Source organism: Centruroides sculpturatus, unplaced genomic scaffold (genome assembly GCF_000671375.1).
Source record: "Centruroides sculpturatus isolate CEXI.00-Female unplaced genomic scaffold, Cexi_2.0 scaffold170, whole genome shotgun sequence".
In the NCBI taxonomy this organism is placed as follows: domain Eukaryota; kingdom Metazoa; phylum Arthropoda; class Arachnida; order Scorpiones; family Buthidae; genus Centruroides; species Centruroides sculpturatus.
Genome location: NW_019384413.1, coordinates 24,981 through 50,155, shown reverse-complemented (window position 1 = coordinate 50,155; position 25,175 = coordinate 24,981). Strand labels below are relative to the sequence as shown.

Genomic DNA, 25,175 nt, shown 5'->3' with positions numbered 1-25,175 from the left:
TTCGGCACGCTTAGGCCGTTATTGAATAAATGGATTTATCCTTTTTAAATTGTAAAATTCAGATATATCCAGGAGAAGGTCGATTAAGAAGACCGAAACGTTAGCATAATAAACGCTCGCTGCTTGATAAATGGTTGTGTATTGTGGTTAACGAAAGGATTACTACTAAGGAAACCTTAGGAACAGGAGGTCCCAATTAACTACATACAAACTTCCGATGCAAACTGGAAGTCACATTATTTTAATTCAAAATTTTTCTCCTGAAAGCAGTTAATAGATGACCGGCGGTCCACCAGTGGCTAAGCGGTTCCGTTCCCTGAACACTGGGAGTTCGGTCTTTGGGTTTGCGCCTGGGCAGGACGGCTGGCCACGTGGATTTTTCCGGGTTTTCTCCGTCTATAACGCCTGAATAGTGGTCAGTTACCCTTAAAAAGACCCCCTAGGCAGATGGCACAAGTGTTGCGTTACCATAACTTAATAAAACTAAACTAAACTAGATGACTGGCACGACTCTATTGTTAACAATAGAGTCGTGTGAATAGAGGAAAAGTATGATGTACAGGGGAAAGCCACAACCAATTTGAGGTGGAGAACATATATTTTATATAATTATTTATATATTTAAATTAAATATGATTAAAAATTTCAGCCCGGCATTGTGACAATGTCACAATAAATAATTCCTTTTCATTTGTTTATTGGTACGGGGAACGGTACATATCAATATGTATTACAAACATAACGATGCCGTTACAGAATAAAATAGAGGCGAGTGTGTACAGTACAAATGATTACAAAGGGGTATAAATAACAGTGACAGTACATGGTAATACGGCACATAAGAAATATTGAGGGGGTGACGGGTCTAGCCCTAGGTCCTAGAGTGATAGGGAACGGTGGTTACTTGATTTATGTTTATTGATAAATCTGATAAGAGCCTGGTAGGTGTTCTTATTGTTGCGCAATTATTATTATTTGTGATCGCACGGCCAGTCGTTGAAGTTTATTGCGATCAGTAGCTTAATTTCGATCAACTCTGTTTCCACGTTGAGACAATTAAAAATGATGTAAAGATCTGTATCGTCTGGGGTGATACAAATGGTAAAATTCTGCCACGATTGGTTAAAGATTGACTGCAGAGAGGAGGTACTTGAATTTTAGTGAAACACTTCTGTGCATTATTCAAAGGTTTTATATATTACCCACATCTCTGCTTGGAAGACGCTGCAATCCGGATTAAGTCTATAGAGATTATGATATATCTCCTCTTGATCTTTACATGCAACAAAGCAACCCCTACCTCATTTCCTGTATTCGATCCATCTCTATAGATTTTTATTTGCGTGTTATACTGGATATTTTGTTTATGGTAAGTAACATTGCGTGTATGCATAGAGTTCTGTATGGAATTTTGATTTCAGTCTTCGGCAGTAATATCACTTATGTTGCTATAGATGTTTATCCGCTTGCGAAATTTCCAGAGCTTGCTGTATCGTAAATTCGATGATACATAAATAAAGCACTGTTTAAAACTGCTACAAACGCGAATTTTTAAGGTAACATTAAATCTGTAATGTGTTTTATGTACAGTGGACCCCTTATAACGCGTAGATACTTTCCACGTTATACGAATTTCACGTTGTAGAAATCCTTAAATACATGAGCCAATCGCAGCCCGACACGTGTGAAGTTTACGGACTACGGCTGTTTGAAAGGTTTTCTTCCATAAAATTAATCGATTCTAGACTAATTCGACTCAACATTTCCAAAACACGTATAATTTTTTTGGGAATAATCCGTATAAACTATGCTATAAACAAAAAATTGTAGGATTACTTACCGAGTGTGCACCGTTTGACGTCGCCATTGCTTAAGCTTGTTTTCGTCGCGGAGCAGCGCACCAAACGGCGGCCGCGATTTCTGATAAGTTATTTTTCTGCGAAAAATTCGTTGAACTTTGGAGACATCATTAATATAAATAATTTTAATGGCCGTTGAATAAGAAATGTTTCTTTCACAAGAAATGTATAAAATTACAGTACTGTATTAGACTTACGGTACCTAATTTACATACTGTACAGACTATAGTAAATCGACTTAGTAAATCGCTCTGTAATTAGTTCGGCTGCTCGTCCACTATTGGTCTAGATTCGACCAATCCTGTCGCGACACGAGTCGGCGACGACGTTTTACAAGTCCCTTTTAGCGTCTTTATACGAATACTGTCGCAATTTTTTCGCCACGTTATAAAAATCTCAGTTATAGGAACCTGCGTTATAGGGGGTCTACTGTATTTGTAATGATCGCAAGTGTTAATGATAAGACTGTAAATGCCTTGAGGAAGTTACCAGTTAATATGAAGAGATAATCGAATGGTATAACGACAGAGACGTTTCAGTTCGGAAGGATGCAAGGATCGTTGTACTAGTTGGGGTAATAATCCCGTCTCTTTGGTTTTCTTGACCAATTCGTAATGGCTCTTCGATACGTTGCCATAGAACAGCATCCTAATGTTTAGAATCTTCAGATCGAGTTGAGGTATAACCGTAAGAGATATCTGACGCAAGCGAGAACATTGTGGTGTTATTCAGCTAGCAACTCAGGGGCTAAAAAGGTGACGTAGAACGATACCAGCCACAGAAATAGGTTGAGTCGATAGCAAAAAGATATACTGATTTTGATCCAAGATCACCGTAACGTAACAGCAGCAAGAGTAAATCAGAATTGTAATTACAGGCAGTGAAAACACACGGATGGATATTGTTGGAGTACAATCCTAAATCCGCTATCCTTTTTCCCAGAAAAGTCATTCTGATCTTCTGAGAATGGTTTAAAAAATAATCGAGAAATTCGTAATTTTCGGTGCAGCACTGTGTAGTTTTCTCGAATAAATTCTTAAAATGATAATGGATGGAATAATATTCGCGCAGAACATCAGCGACTAATGAGCTGTCCGATACTTTTCACAAGAATGTTAGGTAAATAACAATAAAATTTAAATGTCATCAGAGTAATGAATATATATATATATATATATTTAAAAAAATCGTTTTCTTAATATCGCAAAATGCTAGTCTATAATATATTTTTAAACGAGCTTCCCTCAAATAAAACTAAATTTACAAATAAGTCATAAGAAATAACAGATTGCTTCTAACTTGTAAGAAGCTGTGTAAATAAACCAACAGTAGTCCGTTTCATATGAAAGGGCTATCCATTTGTTTTTTGACTTAGCTGTTTGTCACTTACAAGCATCCATTTTGTTTTGTTCTTCTATTAATTAGTAATTTGTATTTAATATTTAAAACCATTCACTTGTATAAGGATAAAATTGAAAATAGTAACAAATTTGCGCTGTAGCTAATAGCATTGTTAAAGATGATCAGGACACCAATGTTCCATATAGAGTCGCCATTTTGGTTCCTTAGTTCTATGGCCAGGGTATAATTTCACGCTCTTTACACGAAATCTACACCGTAAACTGAAAGAAACGTGTAGTTTACTGCACGATACAAGCCACAAAAATTCGTTATATAATTCCAAATAGAATATCTTTTCATTCAGAGGGTATTCTGGCATTTACTTCGAGGCTTTAACTATAATATTTCAATGGTTTTTATAATACAGTGCAAGGATAAATTTATTTAGTTTCGAAATGCAAAATTAGAGAAGAAATTTGGATATTGTTAAAACAAAACTTACAGAATACAGTGCAAGGACACTACTACATTTTATTTCTAAATTGAAAAAGCTTTTACAGTACAGGGATTACTATTCCGGTTAGATACAGCTCCATGAGCCTGTTGGCAAGGTGCGAACCCACGACTAAGTAGTTTTTATCCACTCGGCCACTAGTAGATTATGTACTGTATAAGAAGTATTGAAGCTGATAAATTTTGTTTGCGAAAGGTCGAGCGGGTGAAGAGATGATACCTCATCACCCTCTTAGAGTGGAGTCGGATTTAATGCTTTTACTCATTGTTAGAATTCACAATTTGTTATAAAACTCATCTACACCCTCAAAATTAATCATTTTACTACCATTTTATAATAATTAATTTAAAAAGTTAATAAAATCTCGTAACAGCACCATATACAATTTTAACTGTGCGTTTCTTTAACCGGGAAAGTTAAGCAACTCGCTGCTGGATACTTTATAGAATAAAAATTAGAAGTTACAAGTTCCGATTCATGTTTCCTTTTGTCATGTATTAATTATATAAATTGCCCGCAAGTATTGTATGTGTTAACTTCTGCAATTCGTTTGTTCCTGAAAGACCGCTTTTAGAACTTTGCGCTAATTCTCCTACAGAGACTATATCTCATCTACCAGAAGTCACTCGAGAACGATCCCTTTTTAATTGCATTTTGTTTAAATTACTCAAGTGTCATTGAATCGTTTAAATAAATGTGAAACACAGCAACATTGAGGGTCAGTAAACGCTTTATCATCGTTTACCGGATATGAGTAATACATTCAAACGTTAATTAGCTTTGTATTCAAGGCTTGTTCGGAGGAAAAATTTAACTTAAAATTCCTTTTTAATGTGTTTGGGGAGGAGAATTTCTAAAGAAATAAGACCTGGGAAATTAATTAATGGAGAATAAAATCATTAAATTAGTAATGGGAAGCTAACGTGACAAAAAGGTATTTGCATATTGAAGAGAGCAACGAATATAAATCGATGGGTTTTTTTTTTTTGTTACAGCCAGTTGCCGGTACAGCAGTTGAAAACAACTCCAGTCTCTCTCTGCTCAGGATGTTTATAACGCTAATGCCCGTATCTACAACCACGAATCAATACTCAGTTTATTTTTAGAGCATATACGTTTATTGCTTAACTCCTGTTGATCCTTGGTTGTGTGCATAGGGTCGAGCAACCTCGAAATTGTGTTTACTTTGATTTTAAAATGTTTTTAAGGCTTTTATATAATAACAAATTTATTGTATTTAAGATTCAACTTGTTACAAGGGAGGATAAGAGTTTTGTCTCCTTAAAAAGAAATAATTTTTCTATCAAATGTTAAATAGATTATTAATCTAAAATCAAATTATGTTATGCTTTGTTGTCCCTCAAATTTCTAATAAAAATTTGCAATCATCAGATCCAAGTATCTCGAGGGTTTTAGCATTACAATTATTGAAACAGTGGCATGTTATAGCTTTATGGAGCCTCATATTTTTCTTGGGGAAAGGGCTTCTAAGTTCTGCACTGGTAAAGTTTAAGGGGCCACACCGGTAATCTATGGTTCCTCAATAGGATGCCAAATTTAAATTCCATTCTTACTACACTAATGAGTTTATGAAAAATTTTGCCCATAGGATAATGCACCACTGTACTGAAAAGGTTGACTTATACATGCATACTTCTCATTTAAAATGGCAAATGAAATAAAATGATTTCAAGAAAATTCAAAAATCATTTAATCTTCAAATAAATTTGAAAAAGCATGTATCATCTTTCCTATTTATATTTTTTCTTGATATCATTTTTTTTAATGCTATTGGCTTTGTAGTTACTATTAAAATGCTAACTCACCAAACCTGACAATGACTTCTCAGATCATGCCAAACAATATAAATCCGATTTCACAATGTTAAAAAGAGTATAAAAGTTATTCATTACCTTCAGAAATTTATGCAAAGTATACCCATTAATAAAATTATACATGTCTTAAATATAAGTAACATTTCTCCTCTACAGCCATACCTGTTATCTAAATCTGATGCATTTCTAAAAATAGATTTTGTCAAATACAATCAATAGTTTTAACTTGTTCCTGATTGAGGTGATTCTGATGGACCAATTTCTCTAAATGACATTAAATATATATATTGTACATCTTATATTAAATTATTACTGTAAAAACACAAGTTTATTCTTATTAAATTACTGTAATGAACTATTGATTTCTTTTAAACAAAATTTTATTGTACACTGTACAATTACAGAATAGAATAAAAAAAAAATGCTGGATACAGCAAGTGAAAAGTAGGGAACAACTAATATGATTCATTTTTCACAAATGCACTTTGAATTAATTCATAACAGATTCTTCAATTTGTCTATTATAATGGGGTACAAAAGAATATTTGTTATACAGGGAATTCAGAACTGGAGTGTAGATACGCAATTAGAAATATAATCAAGTAAGATTGAAAAGAAATGTCGCCTGGATCTTTTACCACATGAATCAGTATATCTTACCTTTTTTTACATCATTTTATTCATTTAAACTGATCTAAAACAGTCACAAATGTAACAATACACAGAATTGGCCAATATAGAAATGTATACAGGTTTAAAAAAATCAAATTTTATTAGTTTTTAAAATTGCATTTGTTTTACCGTATAAAATTGATTCTCTATTTTATCAAAACTGTTTTTGATAGATTTTTATACGTTTAATTAGCCACTGAATTTTTCACAAACTGGTTTAATTCTTTTTTGTAATCTCAATACTGTACATGTTTCTCTTTTAAACTGAATTGATATATATATATATCTACTGTAGTTATATGCCAGGGCTGACCAAACCTCACAACAGGAGCCATATATCACCTGGCAAGAAAATATGAGAGCTGCATTCTCTTGAAATTTTATATAATGGATTCCCATATATTTAATTATAATAATTAAAAACACACAGGCACTGCGGTAAAGGTCTAGAAGAGCTGCAGTTTGGCCACAGATGTGAGGCCAGCCGATTAGGGGTGAGGTGTTTTCGACAGCCGAGCGGTTAATTCTGTCGTGTGGGCGCGGAATGACTCACCGAGACAGGTTCACCATATAAAACCGTTTAATAATATACATAAATCGTTCTTACAACAATCTAATGCGGGCAAGAGCCTATCCCACGATGGGTTTCTGTCACAGTTCCTAAAAATCGGACAGTTTGAATGTTCGATTGGTCCCTGGGGAGCTTTCGGCACTGTGGACGCAGAGAACGATGGCCCCTGGGCACGCACCAGCCTTTGTATTGAGGTCCTCGGGTGACAAGTCAGGCCTTGGCGATCCTAGAGTGGACGGGTTGGCGAAACCAGTTCCTAGGTCGTCGGAAGAGCCTTCGTTGAGTCTTGGTCGGGAGCACCAAATCCCAACAGGTGAGCACTACACACCAAAACCCCGTAAAGTTCCCGAAAACGCAGTTTTATCGATTTTTCCACCGCAGTTGCCTCTCCATTGGTCTCTCCTCGTCACATGGTGACAATTCGAAACCCCAGAAAGGGCACGGGAGAGGTCAACGTCGCGTCGGAACACGACTCCTCTCCAACCTCGTTTTCCCCGACTTTACTCTATCTATTGTTTAAAATCTTTTAACAAGACAAAAGGTTCATTGTTTAAATCCGATCTTTAAGTTTGCTCTTTTGCACTACGAAACTTGACTCATTTAAAAAGTTGTTAATGGCCTGCTTTCAGACCCTGTTTGGGTCCTCACACAGATGGTTATATGCTATAGGTAGATAAATTAATATACTTTAAGTGTAACATTAAAAAAAACCAACTATAATCAAACACAATACACACATACAAAAGATAGTTAATTATTTTTATTTTTTGTCTGTATTTGGATTTGTTTATACAATTTTATGGCTACATACAGAAAGATACATATTCTCTCACCTTTAACCAGGTGTTCTACATGTATATTCATCACAGTTGTGGTACATTTAATTAAAAACAAAAAGAATTTAATAAAATCAAAATTACACAAATAATTTCTAACCACACAGATTTAAACAGGACAGAATAGTCTGAAATATACCAAATGAAAATAAGAATTTTTCTTAAAAATACTCTGTTGTTATGAAGCACAAACATAGAATTTATCTTCACGTATTTTAAAATAAATTTGGATGAACAAACTGGACATTTAAGATTGTCACAAAATACTAGATTCACTAATGCAATGTGACTATCTATATAAAAATTGTCTTACACAGTAAGCAGCATTTTATTAATGCAAACTTGTTAAATTATTTTTTATTTTATTATACAGCTAACTCGAATACTGCAAATTGTACCTAGATTCACTAATTTGAGAAATTAAGTATAATTTAGTGGACTCAGTGAGTTTACTAACTGACTGTTTATATAATCACCTTAAATTATTTTTTATTTTATTAAAATAAAGNATAAAAGTTCATTGGCATCTGTTGCGACGTGTAACTATTAAAATAAATTTAAATAGAATAATACACATAAAAAAAACCTTATATAATAATAATAATTATTAGGGATTAAAATTTGCGGAAAAGTTTAAAATACGTTTAAATAAACTACGTCACAGGAATAAAGTAAAATGCATGAAAAAAAATAGCATTCTGTCCTAAAAAAACAAACAGCTGCCTACCAATTAAAATTCTAAGTATCATAGTCACAAAACTTTATATCTCTCATTGCACATCCCTTTTACTTATAATTTAATATATTATTTATATTATGACAAATTAGTAGTTTAGCAGTGCAATCTCATCTTAGCACCAGATATTGATTTTTTGAGAACGTGGCATTTTTTCCCCCCATAAAAATTTATAGATTAAACAGTATCAGAAATATATAATTCAATTGCAAAACAAACTGTATATTTTAAATTACCATTGTGGCTAAATTTTTGTTGTGACCGAAATTATTTAGGAATTTATCAAAGATAATCTATTGTAAAGATTCTTTAACTTTTTCTCTTATGGATTTAACAAATGGAAAAATTTATACATATATAATTTGGAAGAACTATATCAATTCTAATAATTTCAGGTACAAATAATTTACATATTTTTGATATTTACATTATATTAAACAGTATGGAAATAACTTAGAATCCTTTTCTTTTTACAGGTATTTTAAAAATTATGAGAACTAACAGCAATTTTGCATGGTCACTCCAACAATGCAAAAACATTTTTTTTTTTTTTAACATTCCAATACAGGGTAGGATATTGATTTAATAGGAATCTATTTTGAAACATATTTAGCAATGCTTGAATAAGAAGAAAATGGGATATAAGATAGCAGCATGAGTTTATATGTATATCCAGAGCAAGAATATATTTTTCTCCTAATATCAGATCTTTTGCATCATTTAAATGGCTTTTAGGTTCTTTAACTGTATCCGTTGAAGTATTTTATCTATACATTAACAGTTTCTTCCACAAGAAAATTGTCCTCTTTTAAATGTACATAATTTAAAAATTGAAATTAAGATACTATATACCTCCTCATTTTTACTGTAACAGTAACTGTTCCAATTTCTATTGTAGATAACCAACTGCAATCATTCCTCATTTATGTTTGAAATAGTGGTTCAGATTCATCGACACAATAATACTTGAAGCAAATGCCTAACTTTTTTCCTTATTCAAGTCATCTTTTACAATGTACTGTACGTAATGTGTTTCAACTTCCTAAGAAATAAATTCATCGTCAATGTTTCAATACTCAAAAAACTTAACTGGCCAGCAGTTGTTTCTTCATGCACACTGAACTTGAATTCACCGTAAAATGATTGATATTTTTAATATCACTTTTATAATTTTACTCATCAGTTGTTTTGGTAAGTTGCTAAAAGGGCAGCATCCACAGGTTCCATACAGGATGGACATATAAATGATCTCATCAGCCAATCGTCAATGCAGTCAGTGTGATAGATATGCATGCATGGCAAGAAACGTACAGGATCACCTATTATGAACTCTCCCATACAAATAACACATCTGAAAAAATAAAAACTTTTTACATTAAGAAATAATCATCTAAATTAGATGAGTTTAATTATCTTTATTGATAAATTGTGACAAAACTCATTCAATAAAAATTTATTAAAAGTTACTTCTGTACTTTTAATTACACCCTCTGGACATTGCAAATTATCTAAAAATTCTAGAGCAATAAATCTACAATAGAATTATTTTGAAACAATTAAAATATAAAAACTTTTTTACTCCAACTAAACAACAAACAAAAGTTTGTTATACTGTTTAATATACGAGGTCTGTTCAAAAAGTATCAGACTTTTATCTTTTCCGCGTAAACCAATGATGCACGGGAGGCCTCTTTCAGTGGAGTTGTGGAGGGGACAGTCATGCACAACCCTGAATTTTTTCCCGCCTGCAGGAAGTGTTAGTCGTTGGCAGTCGGCCTATGAGTGAGGACATGTAGCGAGCTCTCGTCGGATTCCACAAAGTTGGAAAATGACTGAACAACGTGAGCAGCGATATTACATCAAATTTTGTCAAAAACCTTGGCGATACCCAAGCGTAAACCATTCGCAAGATTCAGTAGACTTTCGGGGACAATCCTCGAGGCAAAAAAAGCGTGGCAGGTCCGCAGCAATATCAAGGTCATGTTGACAGTTTTTCGATTCTCGTGGGGTGGTGTATTGTGAGTACGCACCACGAGGCCAAACCATCGCAAAGGAGTACTACCAGGAGGACCTTCGTCATCTTTCCAATGCTGTGTGACACAAATGACCGGATCTGTGGTCGATCAAAACTTGACAGCTCCATCGTGATAACGCATCCACCCATTCTGCGCATCTGATTCAGGCTTTCGTTGCCAAACACAACACTCCTGTGGTTCGTCACGCTCCGTACTCTCCCCATATGGCTCCGTGTGACTTTTGGCTATTTCCCAAGCTGAAAATGCCGCTAAAAGGAACACAATTTTAGTTGAGAGAAGACATCGTGCGGAATGCGACGGACCGGCTGATGGCCATTCCAAAAGATGCGTTCCAGCAGTGTTTCCAGCAATGGCAGGAACGCTGGGAGAAGTGTATACACTACTAAGGAGACTACTTTGAAGGAGATTAGGGTTTTGTACCTCAAAATCAATAAATGTATTTTTGCCGACCAAAGGTCCGATACTTTTTGAACAGACCTCGTAAGAAAAAAATTCTTCTATAAAACTATTCATTGTTTATGTAGTTACCTTAAAAGTATAACTGACGAAAATAGAGTAAAAAATCAGTAGTTTTATAATAATCGAGGCTTAAAAAAGAAGCACACCATCAGTACTATTAATTCAAAATTAAAATTCTGTCTAATTCTAACAGTGTTAGGAAATGTTTTATTAAAACAAGATTGTCTCTTCATCTATTGTTCCTTGATCACTTGGGTTTCTACTCCAGATAACTAATTCCATATCACCAGTATGCTTCTAAAACACTCAAAGAAAAAACTCAAACAAGTCTTCTATTCTTCATTTAAACAATATTTTCAAAATTGTTCAAAAAGCACATTCTTCTCTCATTCTTTATTTGAAGACTTCATCTTAAAACTCAATGCAACTTTGTTGGTCATATAATCCTGTATAAAAAAAAACTATCTGATACTGAAACTGGTATCAGACAGGTTAAGGGAGTTTTCCTTAATGAATTAAAAGTGACTGAATGTCATGTTAATTACATAAACATTTATGTTTAACTTCCTGAAGAAAAGGTGTACTTGTGTTTAGGTTTTTGAATTTTCTCCTTTGAAGGTACTGTTCACCTCTGACAATGTCATTGTCATGGGGTTGGCAGTTTGAGTGTGCAGTTGAGGATTCAAACCCATGCGGGAAAATCTCAATGGATTCCAGTCCACTGGGATTTCTGATCCCAACACTGGTAATTATATATTTATATATTTTCTGAATAATGAACAATGAGTTTTGGTTGAGTACTGATAATATTGAGACTTAATTAACAGTTTTACAATAGCGTGCCTTTTTTTATTGACTTTATTTTTGTCAGTTGTTACTTTTCCTATTTTAATTTACATAAAAATATAACAGTAAATATATTAACATTATTATATTGTATACAATGGATATTATTTTTAATAAATTATGCAGAAAGTAGAAAGTTTTTTTTTTTAAATTCTTAAACATAATAATTTAAATTGTTAAACTGTTAATTTTCAATTGATGCAACATTCAGGCTTTGTTCAAAGAAAGTTCGACAACAATGAGAAAAAAGTAGTCTGTAAAAGATTGGTAATACTTTGCAATTACTTTTTTGAACTAGTGATTTATTTTCATCTATCAATTAGCATAAGCTCCTGCATTGCTCAAGAACTGTACTGAGATGGTGTAATTGGATAAAATTTTCCAGCTGGACAATGGCATTTAGTGTTCAATGCATATAAACATTCCGTGAAAACAATCATCCAACAATATTTCTTAACACATCACTTAGTCTTCCATAGAAGATTAGAGTATACATATATAATCAAAACCAAAATCATTAGCCAGAATAAAAATTTTGCAGCTTAAACTTGATGCGAGATTAGCCAGGGGTCAAGGGGATGATCCCTTGTGACCACTTACTCAGCAACAGGTTGGTAAGACTCGATCTCGTTGTCTGTGGATGGCTTGAGGAAGAGTTGGAAGGATTGTGAGATCTGTCTTACTTCAGGACTGACACCAGTTAGGATAATTCTAAATCACATCCTAACTCATGATTCTTAAGATGAATAGGAGAGTCAATTAATTTTCGAGTGGGAAGTGCATGTGGATAAGTCGAGGTGTCCGTTTTCCTGAGTGAGACACAGGCAAACAGGTTTAACTAACAAACAACAAAAGTTTAATATATATCTAATCTAGGATACATAAGAAAATACAAGCTAGATGACTAAATATAGTGATTACATGCAGATAATATCAAATCTTACAAGGCATCACGACTATTCTACTTCCTATGCCGCAAGCGCATGCCTGGCTAATCTTGAACTAGCGAGAGAGTTTACAAACAATCGGCTAACAAGATACATCGGAGAGGATGTGGGTGAATAATCTGTCTTCCTTTCGGGTGCCTTCCTATGGCAAGGTCACTAGTGTCTGCTATATACGGCCAACAAGGGGCTGAGGACGAACACTACTTCCTTGGGACAAATGCTCTTAAGCGCCAGTGTCTCATTCTTTTATTTGGTTTAGCCTGGAAAAGTGCTCATGTGATCTACTGTTGTTAGAGACAAAGATTGATTTTGTAGGTGTTGGATCAGAGGTGAGCCGTTGATGACGTAAAGATGTTGTTTGATTGCAGCTGTCATGCCCATATTTGGTTGGGATCTGCAAGACTCCTCTGTTAATTCGCTTGATGCTTGAATTTCACTCTCCTAACAATCAGATGTTATCAATTTGCACTTGGCTGTTAGATTTCTCGTCCATTTGTTGAAGGAAAGAGTGTCATCTGATCCATTTTTCAAGTAATGTTTTTCTAACAATTGCGACGGAGAATTAAGCTTTAAAATTTCCTTTTTTTTTTCTTTTTTTTGCAAACTCAAACATACGATTTCACATTGACTTTGGTTAAAATATCCAGACCATCAAACTAGGACAAAATTCAAATCTTGTTTCAGAAAATTCTCAAAAAATCCATTTATTTATTTAGTTTTGCTGTAAAAAAAAGCATTTGCAAAAATACCTGTAGGCAACATTATGGAAAAAAATAATAATTCCAAAAAACATTTTCAACTGGTTTTCAAAACAAACTTACAAAAAATGTAACAAAACAGTATTCTGAATCTGAACTTCAAAAAAGGCGCAAAAAAACTCAGTTAAAAATCAATGAGAAAAAGAAACAGTACATGTATTAACTCTGATCCTCGTTAAAACAGTGTTGAAAATATGGAAAAGTATGGTGACAGTGGACCATCTGGGTACAGTGTCAGAAATTGGTTCATTGATTCCGATCTCCAGATTTGAACTGAAAGACGAGTCACATTCTGGACAAACATAGGAGAATTATCATCTGGTGAGGCAGCAGACCACTGAGGATGGTCTAATCAAAGATTTTCTGAACTGAGCTTTGCTTAGTCAATGGTTTGCATGGCAAACAAACACCCACCAAGTTTATGTGAGCTTCAAGCAACAAGGTGCTGCTATGTATGTTCTGTGATTGTCAAGGTATCATTTGCAGTCATTACATGATGTTGGGCAAAACAATTGACAGTGACAGCTACTGCAATATGCTTGATAACCTAGCTGCAAGAATTGCCGAAACTTGCTTAACATTAGCCAATCAGAAGGGAATTTTGTTCTATCTAGATAATGCTAAACCACATAGCAGTAGGAAGACAATTTGCCACCTGCATTAGCTGGTCTGGTAACTTATTCACCCAAATGTATTTGTCAAACCTTGCACCCCCATCAGATTTTTACCTGTTTCAGTGTCTGAAAAAATCATCTTGATGGTCAAATGCTGCTTGGACAGAAAGGTATATTTAAAAAATACTTCATTTTCAAATAGCTGGTCAAATGTTGATCCTGGGTCATTGCTAAAAACAGGGATCATCATATCATCATCCTGATTAAATTTTTGTATTACCTTTAAATAAAATAATTTTCTGTATTCTAATTTTCAGCAATCAGATTTTCCTGATATGAAAAATATGACCAGTCTTATTTTTGCTTAATTTTTGTAAAAGTAAACTGATTAATTGGTGATCTTATTTTTCCAAACTGAGTAAATTGATGACAGATAGGAAACAGTCATTTTCAACAATCTGGAAAAGTGGTGATGATTGTAATAGCTACCACATAGCCAAATGGAAGTATGGTCATATATATACAGGGTTATCCAAAAAGAATAACTTATATTCTATATATATACTTATAATATTGGTTATTGAATGTTTAAGGCACACTTAGGCAATTTTACTTTATTTTGATGCAAAGTTTGATCTCTTACATTACAATCCCTTAATGTTCCATGTACAATTGCCCTTGTATTCCATGGTACACATCAAAATGATATTTTGATTCTCCCAATACTCACTCCAACTGATTGCTGCTTATTTTTTCCACACTAGCTACAATTCAATTCTTTAATATTCAGAGATCTTGGGACAAAGGTGACATGTAGACAAAATGTCTTATATAATCCCGCCACAAAAAAGTAACATGGTGAAAGGTCCAGAGACATGGATGGCCAACAATTTGGAGCAAGGTCACCTGCTCTAGCAGGTATCATCACATGAGATAATAGCATCCAAAATTTCTGGACTTCCTTAGAAAATGCAGCAATGTCCCATGTTACTAAATAGTAATAGTTTGATTTCCCATTCAAAACAAGACTTGTTTTCTAGCATTACAAATAAAAGTTCTCTAGTCCTTTCAGAAAAGGTCCATAACCTTTGGCAAGAAATGGTGCAGAAAATATACCTTTGGTGAATCCCATTGGCACTCAATGATTGTGTTTTCTGTGTTCCATATTTGTACATTGTGATGATTCACTATCAGTGAAAAGTTCCATTATCAGAAAAAAAATAGAAAGGACAAAAATGTATCACCACCTTCCTGTAGCATTTGTACAAGTCATCTTATTTCCTTTGTCTGCAGAATGAAAAGTTTGCATTAACTACAACTTACAGCTTTTCAGCATCAATCACATTTGCAAAAAGGAATTACAAGAATTCTGGACTCAAAACTCGCTTCTGCTGTGACATTGCCATTTTCATTCCTTACACTATATAGCAAGTGAAATGAAGATCTTTAACTGGGTAATTATCCAAATAAGTGTACAGTTCACTTATTGTTTGATGAAAACCATATGTTAAGTTTGTGTAAAAGCTTAAAGGTGAAATTTTGATAATTACAAACTCTTACATTAAAAAAACAGATATTCTTTACTCTAATATGCAGGGCTATTCATAATCAAGTAATGCTTAATGATGCAGCACCTCATTCACTATTACTTTTTTTTTTATTTAAAATATATCGTTGGCAATTTTATTTTATTAATGTGGACTTGAAAATATCTTAAATGATATACCTAAGTATTTAAAATTTTAATTTTTAATAATGCTTTTTTGTTAAATATCTTGTTTGATTAATCAAATGTACATTATCAGGCAAAAATAACTTTAATATAAGTGTTGATTATAAGTAAAAGTAAAAACTGAACAGCCATAGGTATGTTTAAATAGGAAAACCTAAGTATGTTTTCAGTTTGAATATTGAAATAATGAAAATAAACTCAGCTATAGAGTATACAAATTAATATATAAAAAAAATTAAAATTTTGCTTATTCATTTCTTTTTATTTAAAAAATAAATGAGTAAGCAGTTGTAAATTTTTATTTTTTGTTTTCATAAGTCAAAAAGCACATTGGAAGCATTAATATTTCCAATAAATGCTAAAATGTCTAACTATTAGTGTTAAATTATTATAAATCAAAACAAATTTCATAGCCAAACAAATGAGCATTTTGATATAATAGCAAATCACTGTTTTCTATTTAGTGTTTTGAATTTGTGTTCTGTTAAGTGTTTTTTTAATAGAGGGAAAAAAATATAATTTCATAAAATCTTAATTGCATAATTAGCTTTTAATAAATGAAAAAGAAAAATTGAATTACAGGTATCCTTTGTATAACAAGGCACTTCTACAACATGGTTTGAAAATTGGGGAAATCCTCCATTCTAAGTTTCAGGTTTTTAAGTAAAAACTCTGTTATTTGATATTTTTTCTTCAAGTAAGCATGTTTTTGCCCAAAAATTTTAGAATATTGAAATTTTCCATTGCTTTTCACTATTTTGTTTTTATAGATTGTATTTAGTAAAGTTTATTTAAAGTTTAAACATATTTGGGTAAATGTTATTAGCCTTTTTCTAACCAGAAGTAAGTAATCATTCATAAAAATAAATGAAATACAGCAATATTTTGGTATTTAACTGTTCCCAACTCAAACAATTCGTTATTCAAACACAAATTCTGGAATGAAAATTAATATATATATATATAAGCTCGGTACCTAACGGAACAAACATGACTTGCTAGAACAAATTTTTGATTAATTAATAAAATTTTTATTTTGCCATGCATAAATTTTATGGTAACAATTTTTAAAAAAAATGAGTATCTTGATCAGAAATATCAGCAACAACAAAAAAGCTTAGATGACAACGATACTTTGTAAAAAGAGAACCCCTCAGTTAACTAAAATTAATATTAATGCATAATACAGTACTTTTAATTGTGACTGTTAGTTAATTATTGATTTCTTTAATAAATATATTTCCAATCAATAATATATCTCTTGGTAATAAAAAAGAATAGTATACTTTTGTTAACTTTTGGAACCTAACGCCATGTTTTGTATTAGTCCTTTTTTTCGTTTAGCACAGATTCGCGTAACACCACTTTTTTGGAATGTATCGATAACTACTGTTATACGAGGAATACCTGTATTTCATACATAAAGAAAAAATATATATATCTATATAAAAGAATAAAAATCACCTCATTTACAAGGTTAATGTAACTATTAAAATAAAATTTTTAAACCACTATATAGAAAAATTCTTAATGAAGTAAATGTACAGCAGAATAAAAACATATTTAAATATATTCACTATGTGAATTATTTTATATATATGTAAAGCCATACAAGTGTTTGATGTCTTATAAGTGTATAAAATACATTCACAAATTTGAATGTTTAGCAATCCTTTAGACTCACGTAATTTGGTTATTAAAAAAAATGAACGACATAATATCGAATTAGAAGAATATTAGATAGCAATAAATATCAGCAATGAAGGATTAAGAGATGACTAAGTCATAGAAGGAAATTACCACAAGATAATGAAATAAAATGAAAAAAGGGAGGAGAATTCTGTAAAATGTAAGTTAGCTATACATCATATGGATTGAAGACAATGTTACAGATTGAGTTCAGACAAAGAAGTTAGGATTTAATTTTTGAAATTTTACTCTCTTGAGATGAACATTTGGAAACCACAAAAATCTTTTATACTGCTCTAATAGTTTAATAGTCATGTTTATCAGATTTGTTGCCTAGCAATTAGAAGATTAAGACATACAATTCAGTCTTAAAAATTTCAAGTAGACAAGACTATTTAAATTTAATGAATTCAAAGTAATAAAAATTTAATTTACTGTAAATATACTTAAGAAAAAATATGTACTATTTGTGCTACTATGAAACACATAATTGAATACTTAAAAGCAATTTAAATAATCTGATGTATCTATGGAGAACAAAAGATTTAGAAAAATAGAGTAAAGACTGCAAACAAAAACATAGTATATTATGTATCTATAAATTAAATATAAAATGAAAATACCTATAATATATCAGCATACCATATTTGAAGAGACTATCTCGTCTCTAAAATCATGCTGCTGTCAACGGCTGCACACCTTAGAGGTACAAGAGTACAGATCAGAGTATCTGGTGCCCAAATCATGCACAAATAAAATAAACCAGACTTGTAGGTAGTCAGGGGACTGCGAACCGAATGAAAAGAAAATACGAGATGCTGAGACTGTTTCTACAAACAGGAGTGAGTGCGAGATTTACACATGCATTGCTCACACTCTTCGAGACAGTCTTGTCCCAAGAATGGCTTCGCCATTTTACTTGTTTATGTATATGAATGTTATACATATTATTCTAGGCCAATAAATGCAAGAGTTTAGTTAAATTTTTAAATGTGTATTTGGTTTTGTATTATATAAAGCAAAGTAACATTTGTAAATAGCGTTACAAATTAAAAATGAACAGGATAGGGGGTAAAAAAAAATAGAACAACCTGCAAGTTTAATAATATATCTAAATAAAAAAACCCAATAATTGTACTCAAAAGTGAGAGAAAATGAAAATTACGTAAGTTATATGTAAATTAAAAATGACTATGGTATTTAAATTTAAGATGCAGGTTTTTTTAAAGCTGATCCAATGTAATTTTTATAAGTAAAATGAAAATTTAAATAAGAAAATTTTGTTATATATTATAAATTCTCTTACTCTCTGTTCTTCTTGCTTCCATCATAAATACCAGTTGGAAGATGATGAATAAGACCAATTCTTTTGGCAATTTTAACTTGTTCCTCTTCAGTCAACTGTGAAGCTGGTCGACTCACATTAGGTGATGGATAATAAACAGGCACAGTTACAGCTGATTCCTGCTAAAAATTTTTAACTTTCAAGTTTGTTTTCAATTATAAAATCTTTGCATTAACTATAAATGAGTTTAATAAATCTGAATAAAATTATAATTCCATCAAAATGTCAAATTATTAAAGTGAAAAGACCAGGAAAAGTATGTGGAAACAAAAAAAAATCAAATCTTTAATTTCATATACATAATCTTTAACCAATTCAACAAATAGACATTACATAATATAAAAGATAATTTTAGATTATGCTTTACATTTTGAAATGATTCGAGAACCTAATCTAAATCTAATTACACACTTTACGAAAATCAATTAAGACTTATCTTTCATATTAATTAAGCAAGATGAAATAATTTCATAAATTATACAAAAAAATTAAAAATGCCTAGATTTATATTATATTAAAACAATTTTATTAGTAACTACGAATGTTTTCAGTTTAATATATAACCATCTGCAATTTCATTTTACTTTTAATAGCTGCACCAAAGAAGCTTATTTATAAATATTATTTTGAATAGATATATTGAATTATGTATAGGATTGAATTTTAAATAAAATTATTCCAACAATTTAAAAAATTTTAATATCAATCAAACTGGATTAACAAGTTGATTACAGCTCAATTATACTGATATTTCCATAAACATTTTTAATAAAACTTTAAAATTAGATGATGATGATGATGATAATAGAAGTATGAAAATGGCAAATATTTTTATAACTTCTATTGATTTAATATAAAATTAATTTTGAACACACAAAATCTGCAATTACCTTCATTTGGAAGAAAAAAATTAGTGACCTTGTCTCAAATAATTACAACTTACATATAAACTGCATTTAACAAAATATCCAGTTTTTATTGGGAATATAGTATATATGCCTCAACGTTCTATTTAAGATCATTAACATACCAGTATGATGTTAATATTTGAATAATNTATGCACCTAGCTATATTTCTCTAACTTTATACACTTTATATACTGTTAGAGACTTATATAAAGCTAAATATCTAAATACTTTTCTATGAAATAAAAGTTAGGGAAATAGGGCGACACTCCTTATATTTGCCAGACGATTTTTTTACTTGTTTCTGATGACAAAATTGAAATTAAGAAAAAAATCTACAAAATGTCTAATATATATAATATAAGTGAAATTTTCATACAAGATAATCTTGAACTATGTATTTAATTTCAATTAACATTATTTTTTAAAAATAGTTATAATAATTCATTGCACAAACTTTAGTATTATATAGCTGATAACTTTTTAAATATATAATTAGAAAAATCCATGCCATTGTGATTTATGAAAAATTATTTTCATACTAACTGAAATAAATCTGATGTTGAATTATCATAAAATCGTAAAAAAAAGCTATTAAATCTGAAATCTTTCCAACCAAGGTTGTTACAAACAAAATTATATATGCACATATATTTAAACTTTCACAAGATTGTATAAAAATATATATTGCAAGTAATTTACATACTAAAAACATTTCTACGAAGGTTGATGACATTACTCAAAGTCAAAAATACTTTTTAAAAATACAAATAGCAGAGCATCTTATCAAACAAAGTTCTCTATAGCAAATAACAACTAAAACCTATTTGTAAAAGAATACAAAAATGCTAACAATAACACATTTTAAAAACCAGTTTACTAAGCTTTTAATAAAAAGTACATGGCCTAGAGAATTGTACTGATTGTATTGTTAATAGAGGGGTATTGATATGAAAAGCTGTTTTTCCTGATAAGTTGCAAGTAATGTCGTTCAGCCACACCCAGTAATAATACCTAAACTAACTAAAAAAGCTATACATAATAACCTATGTTTATAAGTATGTTAGCATGTTAAATTGTTTTGCAGAAATGATTAAATTCCCTTCTCTCTTCAATACACATACACAGTACTAAAATTTTAATAAAAAAAGTGAATTGGTATTTCTTTTTAATTATACTGTTGAAAACAAAAAACTTGAAAATAAATTTTCTTCGTGTCCTCAAAACATTGTTAATGAATAGAATGCTCTAATTCAATTTACAAAAGTCATAGAATATTACTAATTCTTTTAATTATATAAAGATCACTATTTAAAAATAAAGGATACACATGCCAAAAAACTTTGTAAAATTGATAATTAAGAATCATCTAGTAATTAGATAGTTATTAAAAATTCAAATTTAAATAAAAACACCATACATAAATGAAAATATAGATTTGTACATTAAATGAAAGATTATTTACTTTCTGCTATTTTATTGTACAGAGTGAATAATGATGACGTGTTACTGTAAAATAAAGTTTTTTTTTTTTAAATTCTTAAACATAATAATTTAAATTGTTAAACTGTTAATTTTTTTTAACAATTTTACTTATATTTTATTTATTATTAATTATTATTTAAATTCTTAATCTTTTATAGGTGGTGAAATTCTTTAGTTATGGTTTTACATTTTTGAACTTATTAAATCCTGAAGCTGGGACTATCTTGTAAACATGAAAATTTACATCTTCCTCTCAATTTCCAGTATGCACTGTTAAAAAAAACCAAACAGTTTGGCTATATTCAGTGGCCTGTGTCAGGTTAAGCAGATTCTGTCTAACATCTATAGAACCTGCTATAGATGTTAAATTTGTGTTTACATTTCTTACCCTAAAAATACCATACACATAATTAAAGCTGTAATTCCAATTGTATACAACTTAGCCTATGATATTTCATTTCTACAGCAAATATTGAAATATTTAAATAGTTCAAAATATAAAAAGAAACAGTCTTTTTGAAAGTGAACTGCGTGATGATATGCCCAAAAGAAAAAAAAAAAAGGAACATCTTTGCTACTTCATTCAATGTGCACAATATGCTTCTAGTAAATTGCTACAGAATTTCATAGTGCATATATATATATATGAAATTCTGTAGCACAATACATTTCAGAGGAACATTTATGTGCAGTTACTTATGTTCCCTGGTGCATCATTTAGGAGCTAAAATAAGCAACCTACTAGAAGCATATTGTGCACATTGAATGAAGTAGCAAAGATGTTCCTTTTTTTTCTTTTGGGCATATCATTGCACAGTTCACTTGGAAAAGTAATCAACGATATGTTTAAGTGATCTCGTGTTGGTGTGTTACAGAGAGATTAGGAAAAATGAGAAGCATCCATGTCTACCAACAGTAATTTCCATAGACAACATCCACACCCTACAAATAACTGCTCGATTAAATTAATGCCTTAACTCCAATTTAATTTTACACATAATAAACTTATTAAAGTTATAGCCTGGAACAGGCTATAACTAATTTTAAAATCAATGCCTTTGTTCATCTCAGATCTAATATGCTGCAGAGATCCCAAATAACCCTATATATAAACCCTAATATAGATATAACCCTATATAGATAAAAGACACAGTTTCAGAATACACAGAAATACAGCAAATAACAGCTATATTTTTGTGTATTCTGAAACTGTGCCTTCTTTTATCTGTTTTTATTGTCACGACTAGGTGCATAGATAGACACGGGGCATTTCTACATCATCTTTATTCGGAATATCCTATAGGCCGATACGTGTTTTGGGCATAAGCTCCTCATCTGTCGGCATGACTTCCAGGATTACTTGTAGGTGGTGTTGACACATATACATTCTATTTAAAATTACTTATTTACAGTTAAAATCGTTTTACTGTTAAAATACCATTATAGTTTAAAATATATTTACTACTAAAAGTACTATTACAGTTAAGGTTTCTTGACTTAACATTGAACATCTTCAAATTAAAAGTACTATTACAGTTAAAATGTTCAATGTTAAGTCAAGAAACCTTAACTGTAATAGTACTTTTAGTTGTAAATATATTTTAAACTATAATGATATTTTAACAGTAAAACGATTTTAACTGTAAATAAGTAATTTTAAATAGAATGTGTGTGTGTGTCAACACCACCTAAAGAAATCCCGGAAGTCATGCCGACAGATGAGGGGCTTATGCCCGAAACGCGTATCGGCCTATAGGATATTCCGAATAAAGATGATGTAGAAATGCCCCGTGTCTATCTATGCACCTAGTCGTGCACCTAGCTATATTTCTCTAACTTTATACACTTTATATACTGTTAGAGACTTATATAAAGCTAAATATCTAAATACTTTTCTATGAAATAAAAGTTAGGGAAATAGGGCGACACTCCTTATATTTGCCAGACGATTTTTTTACTTGTTTCTGATGACAAAATTGAAATTAAGAAAAAAATCTACAAAATGTCTAATATATATAATATAAGTGAAATTTTCATACAAGATAATCTTGAACTATGTATTTAATTTCAATTAACATTATTTTTTAAAAATAGTTATAATAATTCATTGCACAAACTTATGTTAGAAAACAGTGATTTTTAATGTTTAATCTATTCTACAAAATATTAAAGTTATTATCCATTCTCCAATTCAATGCCATAAGAAAAATGTTAGTTTAGAAGTAAATGCTTCCATCAACAATTACTTTTCTGAATTATATGTCAAACCAGCTGTTTCCAGTTTCTCAATTTGCATATTCTTTGGCAGCCCATCTTCCTAAGTTTAATTTCCCATTTCCTTTTTTTATATGTAATTGTACAGTGCTGTATTATTACAGCACTGTACAATTACATATAAAAAAAGTATTGGAATTGAGAAGTAATGGAGGAAAGACAAAATTTAAATAAAAATATAATTATATTTTTATTATAACAGCATTTAAGTGCCATGACATTGCCAAAGGCCTCAACACAGAATCCAAATATTCTTATAGTTTATTCACCATTATTAATTTTTTTTTGTGTACCCCTTAACCACCAAGTGCGTACCACACCTGGTTGGGAATAACTTAATTAGACAATAAAAATACCTAAATCAAATTTCATATATTCATGCCCTACATAAGTAATAAATTTCACTTAAATATATAATACTGATTCTAAAAAGTATCATTAAAACACATTGGATTTATTTAGATTTATGTACAATTAGTCATCTCAATATCAATAACAAATAACCAAAATGATATTCAAATGAATTATATTCATTTTAGATTTCTCTCAAATCTGATTTCTTTATAATCTGTGTATAAAATTACCATTTTATTTAAAAAAAAAAAAACAAACACACATTGAATAAGACATTTATCTTTGGAAGAGCCTTACTTTTAAATTCCATTCTCATTATTTTGGTATTATTAAAAATTAATAAATACCATAACTTACCTAAAAGGAAATCAGCAGAGAGTCACTGAACTCTGATGAAATATTAAACATATGAAAATAGAGGAATCTCTTAAGTAGCCTAGATAACAGTAAAATAAGAGATTTAACACTATTATTAAATAATCCAATATCAGCAACAATTAAATTCTTGATGTTTTTTTGAGATATAGCTATGAATACAAACTATTACTTTACAATTAATCTTATGACAGATGATAAAATTAATAAAAGTGACTCTTCAAATCCTTTAAGTTTACACACTTAACATTTAATCTAATTTTTAAACAATGTAAGTTAAACTATACTACAACCTTCACAAACTTAAATTATCATCATCAAGTCAACTATTAAATATTTAACTGAAGTAGAATATTATGATAATAGAAAGGAAAAGCCAATATTTTATGTATTAAACAGATGAATTATGAATTATTTACTGATGGTATAATAAATCTAGAAAAGAATAGCCACCTTAGCGCTTGTATAATTGAACACAAGACTAGACAAGAAGTGTATCACATAATTCATCTGAATTATGCACAAATTGAAAAATTACACATATTTTGTTATAACAGGAAATTGTCTGAATAAAATATTATATTAGTAATATTTTGATAAAAAATACAACTTCAAAATATTCAAAATATCTCTTCAAAATATTACATTAGTAATATTTTGAAGAGATTCTAAGCCAACAAATGATGCAAAACTTAAATTTTTAGAAACATGCATATTCAATTATATTAAATCACAACACACAAAATGGAGTAGACAATAGCATATATGAGCAGGTAGCTAGCTCTTCACATCAATTCTTTATCACTCAGTATCTAAAGTCAACCTTTTACACACAGGAATTTCCAAACATACAGGGAGGGGTGCAAAAGTAGATACACAGTTGAGAATCTAAGAATGAACACCAAACATTTGTATTTATTATTATTATTTTTTATCATCTTTTATTAGTTTGCATTCTTTATTTGTGATTTAATTTGTACATAAAAATAAA

At 30.7% G+C, this 25,175-nt stretch overlaps 1 protein-coding gene across 1 annotated transcript; it reads right to left on the bottom strand.

Annotated features, from left to right (window-relative positions):
* Positions 1-8,843: 8,843 nt before the first annotated feature.
* LOC111619059 (RING finger protein 11-like) lies at positions 8,844-18,912 on the bottom strand (the record flags this gene model as incomplete). The annotated part of the gene is made up of 2 exons (XM_023360705.1): positions 8,844-9,715; positions 18,752-18,912. Coding segments are annotated over 2 exons (333 nt in total), but the record flags the coding sequence as incomplete, so codon positions are not given.
* Between the last annotated feature and the right edge of the window lie 6,263 nt (positions 18,913-25,175).